Genomic DNA, 16756 nt, shown 5'->3' on the forward strand with positions numbered 1-16756 from the left:
CATTGTGTAACACCAGGGTACGGTACCGGTGGGGACGGGTCCGTCACTGTCTCACCGGGGTACGGTACCGGTGGGGACGGGTCCGTCACTGTCTCACCGGGGTACGGTACCGTTGGGGACATTTGTCTCAATATATAACACTTGGGTACAGTACCAATGTTCCTTCTGATCTGTAACAACCAGTGTGCACTGTACAATTTTTTTTACCCAGTGATGGTAATTTCTTCAATAAAAACAGTATAATTAACTCAGTTCTAAAATCTGCAGACAAATCATCGCAATCTCCACGTTGTCAACAGTGTGTTGAATTCCATGGTGTGTTTGGTATGGCCAGAGCTGAGCTCTGGTGAGTCGGGGTCCTGGGATTTAACGACTTTCTCTGTGACGTTGGGACACTGGGATGCTTGTGGTAGATTTCCTTCAGTCCATCTGAGCAATTGTGGAAGCCAGAAATGAGGGGCAGTGAAGACACTCAGCATCTGGGCTGGGGAGAGAGAGCAGAGAGAGTCCGTATGAAAGGGTAGGGGGTCGAATGGAGCAAGAGCTGGGCTATGTGGGTCCGGGGAGAGGGCGATTGATGTAGATGGGGGGGAAGTGGGGATGATTTGAGAAGCTGGGAGATGGCAAAAGGACAAAGGAGATGGATTCTGATTGGAGAAGACGTTGGTTCATGGAATAGAGGGAAGGAGGTGAGGGAAAATGGCTGATCACAAGGGTGGGGAAGGGGTGATTGGCAGGTCGGTCCGCCATTGTCCCTGTACCAAAGAAGACCAAGGTAACATGTCTGAACGACTGGCGTCCTGTCACACTCACCTCAATAACAAGCAAATGCTTTGAGAGGCTGGTCAAGGATTACATCTGCAGCTTGCTACCACCCAAACTGGGCCTCTACAATTCGCCTACCGACACAACCAATCGACAGATGACACAATAGCCAGAGCTCTACATAGAGGGATGCTTATGTGAGAATGCTGTTCTTGGACTACAGTTCAGCATTCAACACCACAATTCCCTCCAGGCTCAACAAGAAGCTCGGAGACCTCAGACATCACCCTGCCTTGTGTAGCTGGATCCTGGACTTTCTGTCAGATTGCTGACGGGTGGTAAGAGTGGGCTCCCTCACCTCTGCCCCTCTGCCCCTCAACACAGGTGCCCCTCAGGACTTTGTACTAAGCCCCCTCCTTTAGTCTCTGTATACCCATGACTGTGTCACCACCCACATCTCCAACCTGCTAATTAGATTTGCCAATGACACTACATTCATTGGCCTTATCTCAGATAATAACGAGGTGCCCGACAGGGAAGAAGTCATCACCCTGACACAGTGGTGTCAAGAAAACAAGCTCTCCCTCAATGCTGCAAAAACGAAGGAGCTGATTGTGGATTACAGGAGGAATGGAGATGGACTAACCCCGATTGACATCAATGGATTTGGGGTTGAGAGGGTAAACAGCTTCACGTTCCTCAGCATAAACATCACCGAGGACCTCACTTGTCTGTGTGGTGAAAAAGGGCACAACAGAGCCTCTTTCACCTCATACGGTGAAGAGGTTTGATACGGGCCCCCAAATTCTATGAACTTTCTACAGGGGCACAATTGAGAGCATCCTGACTGGCTGCATCACTGCCTGGTATGGGAACTGTACTTCCCTCAATCACAGGACTCTGCAGAGAGTGGTGCGGACAGCCCAGCGCATCTGTAGTTGTGAACTTCCCACTATCCCGGACATTTACAAAGACAGGTGTGTAACAAGGGCCTAAAGGATCATTGGGGACCACAAACTGTTCCAGCTGCTACCATCAGGAAACATTACTGCAGCATAAAAACCAACAGGCTCCGGGACAGCTTCTTCCACCAGGCCATTAGACTGATTAATTCATGCTGACACAATTGTATTTCTGTGTTATATTGTCTGTTCTGTTGTATATACTATTTATTATAAATTGCACATTTAGATAGAGATGTAATGTAAATATTTTTGCACCTCATATATATGGAGGATGTAAATAATACAGTCAATTCAAATCAAGGGGAGAAATGGGGACGGATGGGAGTGGTTATCTGAAGTTAAGGAAACCAATGTTTCTGCTATCTGGAGATTCCACTGTCATCATTGGGTCTGTGGGCTCTGTATAGTTAGAGTGGTTGCATATCAGAACTTGAGGAAAGTAACCTCCACATTAAAATCTCCAAACCTTTCTGTATTCGTCCTTAATCCCTGATCTGCAGACATACATCGGTCCTGTTCTCATCTCTGTCAATCCCTTCAAACCAATGCCGTACTTCACTGACCAGGAGATCGAGCTATACCAGGGTGCGGTAAGTCCTGCCTTTGACCACAACTCGGAGAGGGATTAAATGTGGGGGAAGGGCTAAAGAAAGAGGTGAACTTGGACAAGGCTATCCAGGGTTCAGTTCACTGTGAGACCAAGGGCATCTACAGGAGATGCGTCATGCTCCATCAGGGAACCTCACCATCTACGCCGTGCCCTATTCCAAAGGTACAGGAGCCTCTGTGCTTCAGGCGAGGGCTTCAATCCCACACCATCTTCCTCCACCATAGATCCATCTATTCTTCAGTCCTGATGAAGGGTCTCGGCCCAAAATGTCAACTGTTTGCTCCTTTCCATAGATGCTGCCTGGCTTGCAGAGTTCCTCCAGCATTTTGTGTGTTGCTTTGGATTTCCAATATCTGCAGATTTTCTCGTTTTCTATCTATTCCTCTCTCCCTTGTGTCTCCATCCAGCTTCCCCTTATATTTCTGATGCTCACCCCTCCCTCTCCCGTATCCAAACCTCACATCAACAGACATGGAGAGGTGTTTCCTGTAACGGGGGAGTCTTGGTCAAGAGGGATTGAAGGACATTCCTTTAGAACAGAGATGAGCCGGAATTTCTTTCGCCAGAGGATGGTGAAGCTGTGGAGGCCAAGTCATTGGTTATACGTAAAGTGGAGGTTGATAAGTTCTTGATTAGTCAGGGTGTCAAAGGCAGGAGAAAGGGGTTGAAAGGGATTATAAATCAGCCATGATGAATGGTGGTGCAGATTCGATGGGCTGAATGGCCTAGTTCTGGTTTTATGTTGAATGGTCTATAAGTCCCCGTGTTGGATTCATGTGTGACCAGACTGTGGATTCTGGTTAATTGGGAAACATAGACACTAGTACATTTTGTCCCAATTAAGCTGCTGCCCCAATTAGCCAAAGTCTCATGGTAACAGTTATAAAGGTGTAAAAAAGACAAATTACCATTTAACTGAGTATTTCAATGAAACACAGAGCAATTTTGAGCACTATCACTACTGGTACAGTGCTATAAAACTGAGTATTCATTTCTAATCATTTTTGACATGAATTTATCCAATTTATGCTACTGTGTTCTTTTGAATGACTATAAATGAGCGAAACCAATGTGGACACCTGGTGCAGGTGCGGGAGGGCAACGAAGTCAGTCAGTCCATCGTGAGAGTTTCCTGTCCCAATGAAGTGACACAGCTTCCCAAATAAGCAAGGAGACACCCAGCGATTTTCTCAAGTAGTTTTTGTTCTTTCAGGGTAATCCCAGATGTGGCTGCTCCAATTAACCAGAATCCACTGTACATGTGCAACTGTTCACTGGATTTTCTCATGGCTGTGGTAGCTGTTTCTGTATTTCTCTAGAAAGCTCTTAATTTTCAGTATTTTTAAGGATGCTACTTAGCGCAGTCCAGGCCATTCAGCCCACAATGTCATGCTGACCTTTAACGTACTCCAAGATCAATCAAACCCTTCCCTCCCACATAGCCCTCCATTTTTCTATCATCTGTGTAAATGCCCTTAATGTATCTGCCTCTACCACCCCCCCGGCAGTGCGTTCCACACACTCACCACTCTATGAAAAACGCCCTACCTCTGTGCTACTTGAATCTGTCTGCTTTTTCAGTTAGTTGTTGTCCTGGAAGTTGTGTTCTTTCCAGTCTCAGTATGAGATCACCAAGGCTGCATTGTTTTCTTTGTTCTCTCGGGTCCTCCTTCTTGTTTGTTTTCCACATTTCATAAAATGGCCTTATCAACAAGTTTTATGCTGTCGGAGCTTTCAGTCCCACACCAGCAGGTTCAGGAGGTTATTAGCCTTTAACCGCCAGGCTCCTGAATCAGTGTGGATAACTTCACTCACCTCAATGCTAAACTAGTTCCACAGCCTACACACTCGTTTTCAAAAACTCTACACCTCGTCCTCAGGATTTGTCCAATTTGTCTTCTTTTGCACACTGGTTGTTTGTCCATCTTTGTTTGTGTGTAGTTTTTCATTGATTCTATTGTATTTCTCTGTCCTACTGTGAATGCCCACAACAAAATGTATCTCAGGGCTGTATATGGTTACATATGCATACTTTGACAGTAAATTTGCTTTGAACTTTGAACTTTCATTCCTGACTTCTGAAGAACCTTTGGACTGCAAAAGTATCAGAATCCAGTGTCCCCCTCACCGGTGCGAGGCCTGTTTAAGAGTCTGATATCAGCAGAATACAGGAAGAGAAATGGCATCCAATAATTTTGAAAATCTGCCATTGCAGAACCACTTGGGTCCTCAGTTTGAAACACTGGGGAAAGCAGCAAAGAGTATGAATTCATTCCAGAGCAGGCACAGTGTGTTGAATCCAGTGGAAGCCACAACTAGGTTTTCGGCCGCGGTGACGACCGGATCGTCAACTTTGTTATGAGGATTGGAAGCTCGGAGTTTGTTGCTTTGTTGATCGTTGTGTTCTGCCAAGCATTGTTGGCAGGCTACGTTGGCACAGCAAAGTGTGGCGACTGTGAGACCGCTTACTGCCTGTTACGCCTGCTGGCTCCATCTCTGTCTGTCCTCAGCCACTCAGATGTAGAAGGATTCATCACTGCTCTTTCCAATCAGGGTTCCTAGCCCTGAGGTGAACCCCCAAACCTGGAGGACCGGTGGACCAGTCTTAGTCTGGTCTCTACCCTTGGACCTGTTTGGCATGGGTGGCCCTAGCATGAAGACCTGACTTCAGCCAACACATCTCTCCGGGTCAATGAGGTACACAAGCCTCCAAACCATGAATAGGAGAGACAATACGACATTGGAGCAGAATTAGGCCATTTGGCCTGTTGAGTCTGTCCCCCCATTCCATCATGGCTGATTTAACCCCATTCTCCTGCCTTCTCCCCGTAACTTTTGATGCCCTAATTAAGAACCTATCAACTTTAGTTTTAAATATTCAGATTCAGTTTATTGTCATTTAGAAACCACAAATGCAATGCAGTTAAAAAATGAGACAACGTTCCCCAGAATGATATCACAAAAGCACATGACAAAACAGACTATACCAGAAAATCCACATAACATTTGGCAATCTCCAATCCAGAGTCCGGAGAGGCTGCTGCGTATTAATATCGCGCTACCGTCTAGCGCGTTCCCCGAAAGGAGCTCCAAATCCACCAAACAAACAAGACCAAAAACTAAAGCTACAAGACCTGCACAAGACCACATAGTTACAACATACGGTTACAACAGTGCAAACAACAGCATAATTGATAAAAAAACAGACTATGGGCACTGTAAAAATAGTCCAAGATGTTAAAGGACTGTAAGTTCAAAAGAAATCACCACAGTTTCCACAAGTCCCCAGGGTCCCGACAGACTCGCCACCCCACGCCAGTGGCAGAAGGGAGTACCCCCTTATGAGTACCAAATGACTTGGCCTCCACAGCTGCCTATGGCAATGAATTCCACATATTCACCACCCTCTAGCTAAAGAAATTTCACCTCACCTTTGTTCCACCTCATTCCTCTTCTATTCTTAGGCTCTGCCCTCTGGTCTCAGATTCCCTGCTATAGAAAACATACTAGTGGGTTGTCCCTAACACATCCTTAGGTTAATGCAAATGACACATTTCACTGTATGTTTTGCTGTACATGTGACAAATAAGCCTGAATCGGAATTGGGAGATCAAAACACTTAAGGATCTGGAGTTGAATAAAAGATCAGGCACCAGCGTTGACTTGTGGAGTAGAACAAGGGGCAATGCTGACCTATAAATCTGTTTTTCAGCTTCCTTCCCCGCTTGCTTCACCTGGCATACCAGTCCACAGGGACTGCCGGAACACCGTTTAATATTTAACCACTGTGTTGTCTCTGATGTGGGTCTGCTGGGCTCAGCCAAAGAATGAGTCACTGGCACATGCCCAGTCACCATGGCAACATAGCCTGGAGCACTTGGATTTCAGTGTGGGGTGACGTGCGGCTCAGTGTCACAACTTGGGAGTTGGTTTCTGTCCAGGGTGGAGACTGATTTTTCTGTAGACAAGTTGCCTAGTCTCAAGTCTGCCTCTCTCTCACACTCTCTCTCTCTCTCTCTCTCTCTCTCTCTCTCTCTCTCACACACACACTCTCAGTCTCACTATCTCACTGTCTCACTCTCTCTCTCACTCCCTCTCTTCCCCCCTCTCAGCCCCTCTCTTCCCCATCTTCCCTATCCTCTCTCTTCCCCATCTTCCCCATCTCCTCTCTTCCCCATCTTCCCCATCCCCTCTCTTCCCCATCTTCCCCATTCCCTCTCTTCCCCATCTTCCCCATCTCTTCCCCATCCCCTCTCTTTCCCTCTCTTTCTCCTTCCCTGTCCCCTCTTCCCCATCCCTACCCCTGTCTTCCCTATCCCCTCTCTTCCCTATCCCCTGCCTTCCCCATCCCCTCTCTTCCCCATCTTTCCCATCCCCTCTTCCCCACCCCCTCTCTTCCCCCTTTCCTATCCCCTCTCTTCCCCATCTTCCCCATCCCATCTCTTCCCCATTTTCCCCATCCTCTCTTCCCCATCTTCCCATCCCCTCTCTTCCCCATCTTCCCCATCCCTTCTCTTTCCCCTTCCCTGTCCCCTCTTCCCCATCTTCCCATCCCCTCTTCCCCTATCTTCCCAATCCCCTCTCTTCTCCATCCCCTCTTCCCTACCCCTCTTCCCTATCCCCTCTCTTCCCCATCTTCCCCATCCCCTCTCTTTCCCCTTCCCTGTCCCCTCTTCCCCATCTTCCCATCCCCTGTTCCCCTATCTTCCCAATCCCCTCTCTTCCCCATCTCCTCTTCCCCATCCCCTCTTCCCTACCCCTGTCTTCCCTATCCCCTCTCTTCCCCATCCCCTCTCTTTCCCCTTCCCTGTCCCCTCTTCCCCATCTTCCCATCCCCTGTTCCCCTATCTTCCCAATCCCCTCTCTTCCCCATCTCCTCTTCCCCATCCCCTCTTCCCTACCCCTGTCTTCCCTATCCCCTCTCTTCCCCATCCCCTCTCGTCCCCATCCCCTGTCTTCCCCATCTTCCTATCCCCTCTCTTCCCCATCCCCTGTTTTCCCCATCTTCCTATCCCCCCTCTTCCCCTTCCCCTCTCTTCCCCATCTTCCCATCCCCTCTCTTCCCCATCTTCCCATCCCCTCTCTTCCCCATCTTCCCTATCCCCTCTCTTCCCTACCCCTGTCTTCCCTATCCCCTCTCTTCCCCATCCCCTCTCTTCCCCATCTTCCTATCCCCTCTCTTCCCCATCCCGTTTTCCCCATCTTCCTATCCCCTCTCTTCCCCATCTTCCCCATCCCCTCTCTTCCCCATCTTCCCTATCCCCTCTCTTCCCTACCCGTCTTCCCTATCCCCTCTCTTCCCCATCTTCCTATCCCCTCTCTTCCCCATCCCCTGTTTTCCCCATCTTCCTATCCCCTCTCTTCCCCATCTTCCCCATCCCCTCTCTTCCCCATCTTCCCTATCCCCTCTCTTCCCTACCCCTGTCTTCCCCATCCCCTCTCTTCCCCATCTTCCTATCCCCTCTCTTCCCCATCCCCTCTCTTCCCCATCTTCCCATCCCCTCATTTCCTTGTTGGTGGTGAGGAAGGCCCTCTGTCAGATCTGTGGTTGGTGTATTCGATCAGTACAGCCCAGGATCACAGCCTTCTGTTCTGCATTTAATATTTCAGTAATATTGTAAATATATTGTTTTATTTTTGTTGTTCGCATAATGTATTGTGGATCATCTGTAAAAGTACAGAAGTGGCACACGTCATCACGCCACCGTGTGATACGTGTGCATCTCGCTTAAAAGTAAAGATGGAGATCGACTGGCACTCCGGATTCTCCATGTCTTCCTTCCAATGAGTTTTATGTTTTGGGGTTACAAAACAGAGCACTTTCAACCTACATATGAGAAATTAAACTCAGCCCTTCTGCATGCCCATAATACTGCCAAGGATGCTGCCTGGATTGGAGAGCATATAACCCTTCCATTATAAGGAAAGTGTGAGTGATTTGGGGCTTCTTATCCTTGGACTGAAGGAGGATGAGAGGTGACTTGATAGAGGGGTACCAGACAATAAGAGTGGACAATAAGATAGTGGACGTCCAGGGCAGAAATGCAGGGGCATAATTTTAAGGTGATTGGAGGAATGTGTAGGGGAGATTGTCGGAGGTTTTTTTACCCGGAGGGTGGATGCGAATAATGCTCTGCAGGGGTCGTGGTAAAAGCTGTTACGTTCCGGGCATTTAGGAGACTCTTACGTAGGCACATGGAGGGCAATGAGGGAGGGAAGGGTTAGATTGATCTTGGAGTAGGTTTAAAAAGTCACTGCAACATCATGGGCTGAAAGGGCCTGTACTGTTCAAACTCTCAGTCTGTGACCCCATCCTGGCCGGAGATTCAGGAGCTCGAATACAATGCAAACATGGGCTATGAGTGGTCTGTTTGGTTTTTCCAGGGTCAGGCAGCACCAAGGCAGGCCCCTCAGCTGAACTTGCCCATACGCTGACCCTGGTACCTTCCTGAGCGAGCGAGTCCCATTTGCCCGCATTTTGTCTATACCCCTCTTAACCACTCCTACCTATCAAAAGACCTGTCAAAATGTCTTCTAAGTGAATCCTCCCACCGTCGAGGACATCTTCAACAGGAATGCCTCACCATCCAGGACACACCCACTTCTCATTACTGCCATCCGGGAGGAGGTACAGGAGCCTGAAGATGGTCACTGAACAAATTAAGAGCAGCTTCTTCTCCACCAGCAGCTCATCTGATGGTGGAGGGGAAGAAGCTGTTCCTAAAGTGTTGAGTTTTCGAGCGCCTGTACCTCCTCCCACTGCCATCAGACTTGTGAATGGCCCGTGATCACTGTGGCGCTCTTTTTTACACGATTTATTTTTAATATTCCTCATTGGAACTCATCATTTTTTTGACGAATGGCTCTGCTGCTGCAGAATAACACACGTGTCAGTGATAATAAACCTGATTGTGATCCGCCGATGAGAAAAGGGCATGTCCTGGGTGGTGAGGGTGGTTCGTTCTTGGGCATTGCCTTTTACCCTTGTCCTCGATGGAGGGGAGTGTAGTGCTCATGGAGGAGCTGGCTGACTTTACAACCCTCCGCAGCTTTTCCTGATCCTGTGCTTTGGAGTCTTGGTAGCAGGCAGCCATGCAAACAGTCAAGGTGCTCTTCAGAAATTTGCTGGTGGGGAAGTTAGGCCCTTATCGCCTGCTGTGCTTGTGTGCTTTCTAACCAGGATATGTGTATGCCCACAGGCTCAGTATGAAAATCCCCCTCACATCTACGCCTTGGCGGACAACATGTACCGTAACATGATGATCGACTGTGAGAACCAGTGTGTTATCATCAGGTAACCATCTCCCCCTCGGCCACCTCGCCTCTCTCAGTCTCCTCACCACAGCCTCGGGGAGGGAAGGGGTAAAGTCCGCTGACAGACGGGATGTGAGGCGTACGCAAACCATTTTGCCCCGCCCACAGCTTCATACCTCCAGAGACTCGGGTTCAAGTGTGTGTGTGTGTCTGTCTGTGTGTGTGTGTGTGTGTGTGTGTGTGTGTGTGTGTGTGTGTGTGTGTGTCTGTGTGTGTCTGTGTGTGTGTGTATGTGTCTGTCTGTCTGTCTCTGTGTGTGTGTGTGTGTGGGTATGTGTGTGTGTGTGTGTGTACGTGCACATTCACCTCCGGTTCCTTCCCATAGTTTTAGTTTCAATTGGAGATACAGCATGGAATAAGCCCTTTTGTCCCTACAAGGCATGCCACCAGCCACTGTAGATGTCCTTTCTGGCCTCTTGTGATTACAGCCTAATCACAGGACAACTTACAATGACCAAAACCCTCTAAGAGGTACATCTTTGGACAGTGGGAGGAAATCGGTAATCCCGACCACATGCGAGGTATCTTGGTCCTGGGTGTGTGGTTCTTGAGGGAATTGATGGGAATTCCTGAGGACAGTTCCAGGCTGGTCTGTGAAAGGTTGGACATGGGGCTGACAGAAACTCCAAAGACCTCGTCCCTGGGAGAGGAAGGACCTTCAAAGATGGGCGACACCTGGGGACAACCTGAATGACTGGCCCAGGACAGGGGACTTCGGTGAGCTGCTGTTGGAGGCCTATACTCCAGTAGGAGTGGTGGTCTTAAGTAAGTAGGCAAACTGGGAGAGGAGAGGGAGGACGGTTCAAGGTTAATTGTCATTAACCATTCACATGAATACAGCCAAACAAAACAGAGTTCCTCTCAGGGCCAAGGTGCTATGCATAGTAGCAACAGTTACACACCGCACAAGGCACATCGGGCACACTTAATTATGATAACGGAAAAACATAGTTACAACAAAAATAATAATATCAGCACAAGTCCCAGAGTGTCCTGGCCTGTAGATTGAAGCTGCGTGGGATGTCCTGGAGCCATGTTTCCGCAAGAACAAGCCTGCAACAGTTCCTCACCTCACCCTAGTGCAGCCGCTGATGAATGCATTCCAGCTTGTCTTACACTGAGCGAACACTGGAGGGCAGCACTGACAGGAGGAGCCAGTCCCCAACTAAGCATGGACGCTTGCTGCACCACACTGCCTCAGGCATCTCCTCCCCTGGATGACCCCACTGCATGAGGGTGTGGTCCACGACATAACTGAGGCCATGCGTCTCCCCCTCCCCCGATTCTTTTCCTAGGAGCTGGCAGCAGCCCAGTGGGCTGAATAGCCTCCCTCTGAGTCTGAATCTGCGTGTTGATGGTGCTGCTACAAGCAAGATTTTCATTGTACTTGTGCAAATAACAATAAACGCAATTCAGTGGTAAGTAGCACCAGCAGAACTTGTCGATGATGGAAATCCGAGCCCAGATCGAAAAGGTTTGCATTCTCTGCGAAGCATTGCTTCTTACCTCAAGGTGTGTAGCCCATTGCTAATCTCCTCCTCAAACAGAAAACGTCACCGGTGGATGTGCAGTTACACACTGGGCTCAGGGGGACAGTCTTTATCCTTTAAGTTTGTGAGTCACTCTTCCTCGAGGGGGCCTTCCGTTGGTTGACGTTGACCATGGATGTTGTGACCTAGTTGACTATGTTGACACACGAGCCAGGGCACTACAATATGCAGCAGGCTCCCCCTCTCCAACCAGCTGCTGAATCCAAAGGGACAGCAGGGACTGATGCAGTTTGTCACCAGCGGTGTCGCAGGAGTTGCCAGTCAGCGTTGGACTGCCTTAAAAACTCCAGCTCTGGATTTTTCCTTTCCCATGAGTGGGTATAGCCACAAGGCAGCAGAGGTTTGGAATCCAATCCTTCCCCTAGATGAGCTGCCAACCACGGCTGATGAGCCCCGTCTGCCTGAAGTGACTGGTTCTAAAGCGCCGGTAACCCGCCCCCTTTGCCCCTTCTAGAAACTGCTCCGCTTGGCTTAGTAGCTAAGCTATCTGTGAGGCTCAGGAGCTGGACGGTTGTCAGAGGCTATTTGAGACACACTATTGAGGTAGGAGTAGATTATCCCCACTGTGCTCCCCCCACCCCCCAGCTATGACAACCATAAAGAACCAATGTTCTGTCCCTAGAAGATAGAAACAACACAGCATGTTACAGGCCCTTCAGCCACAAAGTTGTGCTGACCTTTGAACCTACTGTAGGCTCAATCTAACTCTTTACTCTCACATATCCCTCCATATCAGTCATCCATGTGACTATCTCAGAGTTTCTTAAATGCCCCTAATGTATCTGCCTCTACCACCACCCCGGCAGGGCATTCCACACATCCGCCACACTCTGTGTTTAAAAAAAAACTACCTTTGACATCATCCTATACTTTCAAAGTTTAAAAAGTTCAAAGTAAATTTATTATGAAATAATACAACCCTGAGGTTCATTTTCTTGTGAGCAGGCACAGTAGAACACAATAAGAACCAATGAAAAACTACAATCAGACTGACAAATGGCCAGTGTGCAAAAGGCAAAGTGTGTAAAATAAATAGATAAATATTGTTGGGAACATAATCTGTAGAGTCCTTGAAGGTGAGTCCATTGGTAGTGGGAATAGTTCAGTATTAAGGTACATGAACTTATCCACACTGATTCAGGAACCTGATGGTTGAAGGGAAATAACTGGTATTAACCATAATTATGTCAAGCATGATGCCAAATTAAACTAACCCTTTCTTGCCCGCATGTGACCCAATCGCTGCGTCCCTGCATATTCACGGCCACTTTCTTATCACCCAGCAGCCCGTTCCAGGCAGCCGTCCCTCTCTGTGTGAAATAAAACATGCCTTGCTCATCCCTTTCTCACCTTCAATTCAGCCTCTGCCCTGGCGGAGAAACATTCTGGCCGTCCATCTATAACCTCCGACTCTCCCAAGAAAACAGCCCAAGTTAGTCCACCCTCTCTTTAATTTCCTATCTTAATATAAAATAATTTTAATTTGATTTCTTAAAGTTTAGGGGCACTACAGTAGCGCAGCAGTTAACATGCTGCTATTCAAACTCGAAGTTCAAAATAAATTTATTATCAGTGAACGTACAAGTCGGTATATACAATCCTGAGATACATTTTCTCGTGGGCAGACTCAGTAAATCCAGGAAACACAAACAGGGCCAGTGGAAGACCACCCCAACAGGATGGACAGCAGCCAGTGTGCCAGGGCCCAACTAACTCTGCAAATACAAAAGAGAAAATTATATTAATTAAATATTATTATTCAGCAATAAATATCGAGAACATGAGATGAAGAGTCCTTGAAAGTGAGTCCATAAGTTGTGGGAACAGTTCCGTGATGGGGTGAGTGAAATCGGGTGACAGCTTGGGCCATCGGAGTTTGGAGTTCAATTCCGGTGACGTTTGTAAGGAGTTTGTACGTTCTTCCCGTGACTGCGTGGGTTTCCTCCAGGTTTTCTGGTTTCCTCCCACGTACCGGTTAGGTTAATTGGTCATTGTAAATTGTCTGGTGATTAGGATAGTGTTAAATTAGATGGGTTGCTGGGCAGAAGGTCTTGTTCCATGTTGTATTGCTAAGTAAATAAATTATGAAATACAAGGGAAGAGAGTTGAGTGACAAGAAGAATCATGGAACACGAATGTGAGTGGAACCTAACAGATGCAGTGTAAGAGGGGAGAGATTGAGACGTAAATTCTTTACACAGAGGGTTAGTGAGTACCGAGAATGAGCTGCCAGAGGAAGTGGTCAAGGTGGGAATTGAAACATTTAAGAGGCATTTGGATAGGTCTGTGGAGGGGAGGGTTAATGGCTGAACGCAGGTAACAGGGACTAGCAGGGTGACTGCTGTGATCAGCATAGACCAGTTGGGCTGAAGGGCCTAGTTCCTTGCTGTATGATGCCATAGCCCATTGCAGCTCATCCCCTCTAATCCAGGCAGCATTCTGACGAATCTCTTCTGCCCCTTTTCCAAACACTCCTCATCCTTCCTGAACCCAACACAAAGACGTATTATACAGCTCCAGCAGCCATTCCTCGTTGCTCTCCCCAGCCCCTCCCTCGAGTGAAAAGCCGACCCTGCTCCTTTGCCAATATAAGTACTTCAGTTTACCCTGTTCCCTCTCTCCTTACAGTGGGGAAAGTGGAGCTGGCAAAACAGTGGGCGCCAAGTTCATAATGAGCTACATCTCCAAGGTGTCGGGAGGAGGCCCCAAGGTTCAGGTAAGTTCATCAACATGGACTGTCATTCCACATTCATCACCGCGGGCGATGCTGAAGCCTCCTCGAAGTCAAAGTCGAGCTTATTAAGTTGCCATGGTAGTGTGGCAGTGAGCGTGAGGCTCTGAGTATCAGACCCAGCGTCCTCTACAAAGCGTCTCTGTATGTCCTCACTATGGAACGCTTGGGTTTTCTCCGGGTTATCCGTTTCCTCCCACGGTCGAAAGATGTTCTGGGTGGATTTATTTATTTATAGAGACACAGTGCGGATTCAGCCCATTGAGCCACGACGTTCACGGGACGAGTTACCAACTGGCACGTCTTTGGACTGTGGGAGGAAGCCAGAGCATCCGCTGAAGACCCAGGTGGCCACAGGGAGATGTCTTACAGGCAGCAGTGGGAACTGAACCCGGGTCGCTTGTACCGTAAAGCGTTGTGCTGACCCCCTACGCTACCGTGCCGCTAATGGTCTTTGTAAGTTGTCTTGTGATTAGGTTTGGGTTAAGTTGGGGTCGTCAGGGGTTGCAGTTCGAAGTGCCGGGAGGGTGCGCTCCGCGTTCTAAAGTGAAACCAAACAGCAGAATTCCACGTATTCACGGGAGCAGCGAGAAACCCACTCGTGGCAGCACACAGGCTCAGAGCATCAGATGAGCTGCATTGACAGGAGGAACACGAATTGAACGTGAAAAAGCCCAACTGGAATGGAAAGTACCAGACTCCACTGCGGTGCCACGCACCCAGGCACTGACGTGGGTTGTGCTGGCTGGTCGGAGAACCGAATGGTGGAAGGGAACTAGTCGTTCCTGAACCTGGTGAGGTGGAACTTCAGGCTTCTGAGCCTCCTGGCCGATGGGAGGCTGTGAGAAGGTGGCACGGCCTGGACGGGGATCTTGAGCGTCTCCTGCATAATGCCGATGGTGGGGAGCTCCCTGCAGCTCCCTACGATCCTGTGCGTCTGACCTGCGACCACTTTCCACAGGAATTCAGTAAATCATACTGAACTGTCGTTGAATAAATTATAAACACAAGCGTGTTATTTGTTCAACGCATTAAACTAATTCAAAGGAAGACACGGGAGTCCAGGAATATGGGTTTAACTTTGTCTTTACTTTAGTGAGGCGGGCACACATCTCGAGGCAGCAGGATGATGTATGCAATTTACATATTTTTTACCCATATAACTGATAACTATTTAAATGAAAAAGCATGCTTAATCATACAATCTATACACAGACAAGATTACTGAAATGTTAAATACAAGAGATTCTGCAGATGCTGAACACGCAGAGAACGTTATGAGAGGAACTCAGCAGGTCAGGCAGCATCTATGGAGGGGAATGAACAGTCGATGTTCAGGACTGGAGAGGAAGGGAGCAGAAGGGAGAGTAAGGAGGTGAGGCAGGGGGAGACCAGGTGAAGGGGCAAGAAGGTGGATGGTGTAGTTTGGTGGTGTATTGTAGAATCTCTCTGCTCTCTGGAGGTCATCCTGAACTTCACAGGTCGTCAGAAGCCCCACAGTCTGGCCCCTCTTTCTCCATTTTCTGCTTGAGGACATGTGACTGTTCCCTCAGCTCTTATTTTTTGCAAAAGTACATTTATTATGAATTCAAACCACCACAGTACAATCACGTTACAAACAAAATCAGGCAAATCATGACTCTCACAGACTAAGCTAACACATTCCCATCCTTATCGAGATGGTTTTTACCCTCCACTCTGGCCAACGGTCTTGTGTACTTTAGTGTTCCCAGCGGACACAGCATGTTCTCACCAGGCACGGATATACTCCCTGAGCATTGTCAGTCCGGGCAGAACCCTCCACTGCCCGTCTCCAGGAGCCACATATAGCTACTTTCCCCAGCCCAGGAGCAGGTTTACTAGGACAACCTCTTCTTTTCCGCACCCCTCCGAAGTGGATGAGCAAAGATGAAGAGCAGAGGGCCAAAATGCAGCCAGACAGGGCGGAGCAGCTCCCACAGTTGTGAGAATAGGGGCTGTGGCCTTGCACACTGCACGTAATGTACATACAGCACTCAGCCTGCAGAAGGCCAGGAGAACTTTTATTTTGTTAAATTTAGTTAGAAAGAGTGTGTGGAACTGGCCCTTCGAGCCTCAGTGCCCAGCGACCACTGACTTAACCGTAGCCTAGAACAGGACATGCTAACTAGCAAGTCTTAGAAACTGGAGCACCCGAGGAAACCCCACATTCCATGGGGAGAACGTATGAACTTCTCACAGACAACACCGGAACTGAACTCTGGATGCCCAGATCTGTGCTACCTTGGCGACACATCCGTGTACCGACTGGAAAACTTGTTTCGGGGCACCGCTGCTCCCAGCTCTTCAACCACTGCAGCATTCCCAGGAGAAGTGGACTCCAGCCCTGTTCCCTGCTCCATGATGCTGCCTCCTGCCCTCCTAAAACGTTTACCTTGACTCCAGCTCCCTGCCTTTCCTGCTGCTCTCCACCGCTGCTTTCTGTCCCGGTTTGGGCAGTCTGTCTTCAGCTCAGTGTTCAGTCTGTATTCCCACACGGCGCTGGAAGTATTCTGTGAAAGGAGCTGGCCACCTCCCCAGAGAGACTGTGAACGCCAGTGACCGAGGGGAATGCTCCTGCCCCCTTGGCACTGACCCAGAGCCAGTACCCCTTCGCAGCCGTCCCGACCTCAGAGATAAAACAGGTCACTGGAGTGGATGGCTCTTCAACTCCTCCCCTCTTCCCCCTCCACACTGCCTTGCCCCCTACCCTCTACCCTTCCCCCACTCTCTCTCTGCCTTGCCCCCTACCCTCTCCCCTTCCCCCACTCTCTCTCTGCCTTGCCCCCTACCCTCTCCCCTT

The 16756-nt window shown here is 48.8% G+C and overlaps 1 protein-coding gene across 2 annotated transcripts in view; it reads left to right on the forward strand.

The window, feature by feature from the left end:
* myo1eb (myosin IEb) overlaps positions 1-16756 on the forward strand; it is a 100276-nt gene that overhangs the window by 18421 nt on the left and 65099 nt on the right. Inside the window, exons 3-5 of one of the 2 annotated variants that reach the window (XM_059980219.1) lie at positions 2231-2320; positions 9540-9634; positions 13833-13920. In XM_059980219.1, the coding sequence (XP_059836202.1) occupies positions 2231-2320; positions 9540-9634; positions 13833-13920 (273 nt within the window). The remainder of the gene's footprint in view (positions 1-2230; positions 2321-9539; positions 9635-13832; positions 13921-16756) is intronic. The other variant, XM_059980220.1, reaches the window with a different exon arrangement.

This window comes from Hypanus sabinus, chromosome 9 (assembly GCF_030144855.1).
Source record: "Hypanus sabinus isolate sHypSab1 chromosome 9, sHypSab1.hap1, whole genome shotgun sequence".
Taxonomy (NCBI): domain Eukaryota; kingdom Metazoa; phylum Chordata; class Chondrichthyes; order Myliobatiformes; family Dasyatidae; genus Hypanus; species Hypanus sabinus.